This window comes from Gavialis gangeticus, unplaced genomic scaffold (genome assembly GCF_001723915.1).
Source record: "Gavialis gangeticus isolate Ggan-Ray unplaced genomic scaffold, GavGan_comp1, whole genome shotgun sequence".
NCBI lineage: Eukaryota > Metazoa > Chordata > Crocodylia > Gavialidae > Gavialis > Gavialis gangeticus.
The window spans coordinates 32891935-32899654 of NW_017729029.1; the positions used below are offsets into that span (position 1 = coordinate 32891935).

The 7720-nt window shown below is 37.8% G+C and overlaps 1 protein-coding gene across 1 annotated transcript in view; it reads left to right on the forward strand.

The window, feature by feature from the left end:
- RPS6KA6 (ribosomal protein S6 kinase A6) overlaps positions 1-7720 on the forward strand; it is a 101644-nt gene that overhangs the window by 74573 nt on the left and 19351 nt on the right. Inside the window, exons 17-18 of the mRNA XM_019521389.1 lie at positions 1373-1534; positions 6545-6621. Of these exons, the coding sequence (XP_019376934.1) occupies positions 1373-1534; positions 6545-6621 (239 nt within the window). The remainder of the gene's footprint in view (positions 1-1372; positions 1535-6544; positions 6622-7720) is intronic.

Here is a 7720-nt window from a genome sequence, read left to right on the forward strand (position 1 = left end):
GGTAAATTCAAAATATATGTACCTATGACAGGGAACAGACTCCACACTGGGCAGGAAGAAGAAACAGAGCTGCTATAAACTCAAGCAGCCCTACTCCACCACATCTGCAAAGAGTAAAAGAAAGGCCTTGAAAAGAAGGAGTACAGATCAGATAGCAACTGCTTGAATAAGCGAATAAACATATTCATAGCCCAGGGCCCAGTCCTGACAACCAGGAAGCTGTAGGGACAAGAGAGGCAGGGGATGGATCCAAGGAGTTAGCATCCACTCCTTGCCACTATGAGGGAAAGGAAACTGGATCTGACACAGGATGGCATTTCTTATAACTACTGAAAGCCTGTCTGAGGCCCCCTGCAGAAAGGAAAGCCTGCTGACAATTTCCATTAGTTTATTGTTTTAAGCCCCTTTAGGACATTGATAGACCTGCAAGGGGCAGAGTCACATAGGATCAGCCACAGAACTCTGTCTCCCTGACCTAGACCCAGATGATGACTGAAGTCCAGGTGAAGGTAGGGACTACTACATCACACCCCAGAAAGGAGCTTTAAGAGTCAAAGACCATGACAATACTTGTGGGATGTTAACAAGTTTTGCATCTTGTTAGTTTGACTGACATGTTCCCTCATCCAGTACCTACTTACATCATCTTAGAAGAAAAGTTTATTTTCTTTGTGCTACATCCTCTAACGATCAGAAAAAAGTTTATTGTTTCCTTATCCCATTTCTGCAAAACACCATTTTGAGATGGTACCTGTTTTTGTTCCGAATATCTGTAAATCTGAAGTCTCAATATTTTTTGTAATGTTTGTAGTTCTATGAGCATAATAATAAGTGTTTAATATGCAACATTGTCATCTTGCTTTTTCTGTGGAAGTATAAGGTTCACATAAATACTGATGAATTTCATAGAGAGGAATGTGTTTCAAAGAGAAAAAGGTATAACTTTATAATAAAGGACAAAATCTTATTTCTCATAAAAGATAACAAAAAATTCCTTCTGTGCTTGTAAGCTCATTAACCCCCAGTCTTGTAAGTTATGACATGGACTAGTGGGGTTTTTTTCTCAGTTGAAGCTTGAGGTTAGTTGCATCTGCACAAAAAATAAGGAGGTCTTGTGTAAGACCATTTTAATCCAATTGCATTTTGAAGTTAAAGGAAAATATGATGTAATGATATACATACGTATTATTCTGCCTTCCTAGAACTTACAGAAAAGGTAACATGTAAGTAGGGGAATTTATGTACTTTTCTTCACGTTTCCTTACATCTGTACAAATGTGACTAAGTTAACTATGTAACACTTTGTACAAATGGTTTAAGTACTGATTTTATAAGGCCACTATGGGGGTTCTCTCTTTCTTTTCTTTTTAAGGTAGTGCATCGAGACCTTAAACCTAGTAATATTTTATATACGGATGACTCGAACAATGCTGACTCTATCAGGATTTGTGATTTTGGGTTTGCAAAGCAACTTCGAGGAGAAAACGGACTTCTTTTAACTCCCTGCTACACTGCAAACTTTGTAGCACCAGAGGTACGTTAAGATTATTTAATTTTATTGGTGATATCTGAAAAAGTTATATTCCATAGTCGCATTACTAAAACAAAGATGTTTTACATATCAGGATTACTAAAAATGTGTCAGTGTTCAGCTGCTTTCATATATCTGAAACTTAAACATAATTGGCACTCATTCTGTAAACATTGCATAATATAGCTATTTATTAGAAGCTTGCTTTCTGAATAACAAAATGTAATCTAATGTAATTTGGGGATACTCAAGTCTTTATCCTATCCTCACTGCATAGTGACCTAACTTCCTTTCTTGTCTGGGTATATTTCTAAAAGCCTTCAACTGCTTTTATTTCCTTTAAAAGTTCTGACTGAGCTCGCCTTCTGGCTCTTCTCACTTTATTCCTATTTTCTGACTTCTATAATGTCTTTCTTTACTGTTATATCCCCTCTTCCATTTCATACAGGCTTTCTGCTTAGTCACAGCACACTTTTTGAAATGATTATTCATCCAGTTATATCTAGAACTCTGCCCTGCCATTTTCCCCCCCTTTGCTTCGGATTCAAGTCCCACAAAATTTTTGGGCATTTGACTTCAGTATGAAGGAAGCTTTGAATTTTAAGTCTCTGAAGTTCTCAGTCCTATTTAGTACTTTGTTCTCTCAATTTTTTGTTTTGTCCTTTTGAAATTGAAAACTTTAGGTACTAGTTTTTGCTTATCTGTTGTTTTTCATTTGATTAACTTGTGATTGATATACCCAGTGCTTGCATCACCTCCAGTACTTGCTGATTTGCTATCATTGTCTTTTCTGCTGCCCTACCCTTGAAGAATGAAACCCTTCCAAAACGTCCTTTTTTCTTATAAAAATCAAGTGTAAAGATTAGGATGGGGGTAGCCCCGGACCTGGGTCCAGACCTGAGGCTCTCCCAATTGTGATGTCATACGTTCAGTTGAAAGTGACTTACAAACCAGCCACGAAGATCTTCTGGTGTGTGTGTGTGTGTGTAATTACTATATGCATTTATTTTTTGATAAATACATATAGAACATCTCTGTGGCTGGTTAGCCATTTTATCATGTCATAAATTGGCTGAACATGTGGCATGTTGCAATTAATATATTACTCATGCCATAAATGAAACATCTGCAGGGTCCTGTCTATGCCTGTCTCTGTAAAGAAGTGGCATCTTTCTTTCTTTGCCCCTTCCCTGTTTTTATTATTTTTTCTTTTCATTCTCAAAATGCAGCTAACTTTGTTCTTTATCTCTGTCTCTCATTTCTGGCTTATCTTTATGATCATGTTGTTCAGTGGGTCATTCCCCTTACTGGCAGTTTGTTCTCCCATTCCTTGTTTGGCATTTGTCTTGAGTTGTAAGTATCCTCCTCTTCCTGCTTGTCTACAAATTCTTATGAATGCTTCCTCTCCACAAAATCTGCGTCTTCAATTCCTGAATCTTCTTTCACAAAGTTTTATTAGGCAATAGTTCATGCTTAAATAGCTTTAGTCAGGTATGCACTGAAGAATAGTATGCATCTTGAACCTTTGGAATGAAGGTTAATTTCTTTTCTTTTCTTCCTTGCATCACTTCCAGTGTTTCATTATTTGCTATCATTGTCTTTTCTACTTCCCTACCCTTGAAGAATGAAACACTTCCAAAATGTCAATAAACTTTCATTCATTAAGTATGAAGGACAGGTCTTTTGAAAAAAGGTTGTCTCACATTTAAAAATGAACTTTTTAGCTTTTTTTACAACGCAGAAATAAGGAATATAATTCTTTAGCAGTATAATGAAAGAATATGGGCAACACCTTCCGTGGAAACTTCCTCAATCTCTTCAGTGCATGATATTGATTCTCTTCATGATAGCTTTTATTTAATAGAGTTAAAAATGTTTTTTTCCTTTTGGAATGTAAATGCATGACTTCCTGAAGAATGGTTCAAATCCTTTTGCCTTCTTAAAAGGCAAAAAAACTAACTGATTGGATAATCTTGTTACATAAATTTGATATATAACCAAAATTTATATATATATTTTTGCCCTTCAACTTATTCATTAAATCTGTCTATACCATGGGTTAGTTTCTGTACTCCTTTGGTTTTATTCCTGGAGTCTGTTGCAGTTTCCCTACATTATCAGACATTGCTAGTGCTCTAAAATGGTGGTTTAACTTAATCAGAATTTGTGTTCCTTTTATGTTTTGTATGCTACTGCTCTGTAAAACTACTACTCTGCCTCAAAAGATTCAGTTCCAAATAAATTTACTCCTTAACTATTTTACTTCATAGTAAAGAATAATGAGAGGACTGGCTCTCCCAAGTTGGGTTGCCTCCTGCATTTTACAACCCCTGAACACTAGGCAGTAGGGTCCTGGTTTGCATTGAGCAAACAACTTCTGGATGCAATTGAGTGCCAGAATGGGCACAAGGCAGTTTCATGTACTAACTTTCCCACACAATAAAGTTATTACACATTTTTAAGGGGTAACTTTTGTCATAGATTTGTGTGATTTACTTACTGTTATGTAGTAAGGCTACTATGTCTGTTCAGATTCCCCTGCATTTCTTTTAGTGAGCTGTCTATCCTTTGGATCATAATGTAAACCTACGAGGTCTAGTCGTGTGCCTGATGAATCCACTTGTGGCTGACAAGCTCAGTTTGAGTGGCGCAGCTTTTTACAAGTTACACAAAGCCATGTGGTGTTGAGTTCTAGTCCAAGTTTACAGCACACTGCTTTCTTCTGTCTCACTTTGCTTTCATCCTCTGGATCAAAGCAGCTTCATGTTGTGCTGCACCCAGTGCCGTATGTTTCCTCCAGATTGGGTGGGATTCTGTGTGCTACTCCCAGCTTTCTCCACTGATGTTGAATGACTTCATATAATTTTTGCACATCATGGAACTGTCACAGAAGAGGACCCTGCTTTCTAAAGCTGTGTTTTTAATCTCACTGTACAAAATATTCTTGGGGATGCAGTCTCCTCCCATTCTCCTGACATGGCTGACCTATCACAACCTCCTTTTCTTGATCATGGTTTCCAAGTATGTTAGTCCTGTACGCTCTGTGTTTGGTATTTTGTCTTCCCACTTTATTTTCAGGATCTTACGCAGGCATCTCATGTGGAAGCTGTTCAATCTTTTGATGTGTCTAGCACATGTAATCTATGTTTCTGAACTGTAAAGCAGGGATGACAGCACACAAGTCTTGTAGATTCTTCTGTAATAGCCTGAAATTCTTAGCTGCTTTTCCGATTATTAGTTCAGTCTGGAGGTCAAGATTCCAGCTGATCATAGAACCCAAGTAACAAAAGCTGTCGATGACTCCAAGAGATTTACCCTCCAGAGTGATGTCGGGTATTGATTCTTCTATCCCTAGGTACATGGTCACAGTCTTCTTAAGGCTAATTGTCAGACCAAAACTCTTGCACGACTCAGAACGTCTTCCCAAGAGACTTTGCAGGGAAGATTCACTGTGGGCAACCAAGGCCATGTAATCGGCAATCAGAAAATCTCTCAGAACCATCTTTCACCTTGGTTTTTGCTGTAAACCTTGTGATGTTGAACAAGCCTCCATCTAGTCTGGTTTGAAGATAAATTGCTGTCCTTGAATGCTAAGACACACCGCAGTTTCACCCCATTGTTGACATCAAAGGCATTTGATTCTTTGTTTTTATACACTACAGTTGCCTTCAGACCTTAATGTAATGAGCGAATATTCAAAAGTTTGGGGGATCAACCCAGTTTCTTCAGCACAGTAAAAAGGCTCCGTCTCAACCGTATTGAAGGCCTTCCTCAGATTGTTGAGGGCTATTTACGGTGCTATTCATTTTTCTCTACACTTCCTTACAATATTTTCAGTCAAGCAACTGTATCAGTGGTGGAGCGTCCTAAGTGAAAACCACATGGACTTTTAGGATAGATTTTTTTTCACCTAGAGATTGGAGCCCAGGGACCATAATGTTAGTGACAATTTTTCCAATGATATTCAACAGGGAAATACCTCTGTAGTTGTCACAGTTGCTTCTGTCCCCCTTGTTTTTGTATAATGGTACAAACCAACCATCTTCAAAATCTTGTGGTACCGCTTCCTCTTTCCAACTGAGCAGTATAACTTCACGGAGCTTTTGAAGTACTTTGTCATTGGCACATTTGTAGATTTCAGTAGGCAAGCAGTCCTTGCCAGATGCCTTGTTCCCAGGGATCAGTTTTAATAGTTTTCTGCAGATCTGACTTCAAACTGTGGTAATCCCTCAAGCTCTTCATGTTTGACTTCATTCTCACTGGAGTATAGAAGGCAGTGGTGTTCAATCCAGCACTCGAGTTGTTTTTGTTTATAAGTGGTGTGTTTTTTTGTTTTTTTTTTTACTGCATATCATGCTGTATCTTTTTATCTTGGAGGCTTATAATAGCCAGTGTTTTCATTATCTTGTTTATATTTTTCCAAGAGAGCATTTAAAGTAATCATGCTTGCTCTCCCATGTTTTCCAGCCCCTCCATTTCCCCCACTCGCACCCCCAGCTTTTTTCCTTTGGATAATGCTGCATCTCTTCTGCTTTAGGTCATACAGTTCTACCATGTGTCTTGTGTACCAGAGTGGTATTTTCAAAGAAAACATTCCTTTTAGAGATGGAGTAATATTATATTAAAACACTAAAAATATTGTACACTTACATATCTCTGAAGCTTGCTTAAATACAGGACTGAAAGGCTGGCTTAATTATGGAATTTCTTCCATGGAAGTTTTCTTTGGCTAAGGGTGCTAAGATTAGGTTTATATAGTATTATGACCAATATAGCTCTGTTAACATCTCAAGAAATATTTTGAGCATAATGGAAATAACTGTGATTATCCTTGCCCTGTCCCGTCAGACTGAAGACAAAGGAAAACCTTCAAAATATTTTGATAGTTTAAGTGAATGTAAGTGTAAATCATGTTTGTTTAATCTTCTGAAATAATATTGGGATTATTTTACCCTTCCTATAGTTTCTACATGCATCAAGTAAATAGAAGTTTAATAGCTCTTTATTTTATAGGTTCTCATGCGACAGGGATATGATGCTGCTTGTGATATATGGAGTTTAGGTGTCCTACTTTATACAATGCTAGCAGGGTAAGAACTTTCTCACAGCTTTAATGCTTCTTGTTTAATTCATGGTAATTTTGGTTTGATATACACATATAGGTATTCAGATCTGACTGCAGCGCTGAGATTTGATTACGTGTGATGGTTCAAAAAATTGTTCTGTTAAATTTTATTCTGGGCAAATAAGGTATGTTTTTGTTCTCATTGGTAACAAATTACATAAAACTTTTTGGCTTTGTGCCACATTGGACATATGCAGATTATAGTATAGTGCCTGCATTTAGATGAATGCTTCCTTAATTCAGCAGTTTCCTCTACGTAGTAACATTTAAAACAAGTTAGTGGAAGAATGTGAAACCTAGAATCAGTTTAAGTGTGCTGTCAACTTAATGGTAACATCATTCAGACAAGTACCTGCAAGTATAAGTAATATCTAAGACATTACTGTAGCTGAAAGATGAGATAAATTCCTCTTAATTTCAGTTTTACTTTGTGCAGTTGTCAGAATTGTCTCTGGAGTTGGTTTTGCTGTTTCCTCTATATAACTAATTTTTTGAGGATGTGCGCAACTTTTAGATAGGAATGTATACACATCTTTTAAAGAAAATGTGGTACAAAAATGACAGAATTCTGTAGGGAGATCCACATTCGCAAAGTATCTGAAGCAGCTTTTTACTGATCAGGCTTCAGGGTAACAATGCACGTCAGCCTTCTTTAGCAACGTTCCAGATAAAAAAAATTGAAGTGCATATTTTTTTAATAGAAGATTTCATACATTTCATAAACATTTGGGCTGGAAGGGACCCCGGAGGATCATTGAGTCCAGCCCCTTGCCCCAGGGGCAGGAAGTCAGCAGGGATCATAGGATCCCAGCAAGATAAGCATCCAAATGTGTCTTGAAGGCGTTCAGAGTGGGTGCTTGAACTGCCTCCAGTGGCAGTCTATTCCAAAACTTGGGGCTTGGACAGTGAAGAAGTTCTCTCTTATGTCCAGCCTGAATCGATCGCGATGGAGTTTGTGACCATTCAATCTCGTCATCCCTTGGGGCGATCTGGTGAACAGATGTTCCCCCCAATCCTGATGAGCATCCCTGATAAATTTATAGGTGGCCACCAGATCACCCCTG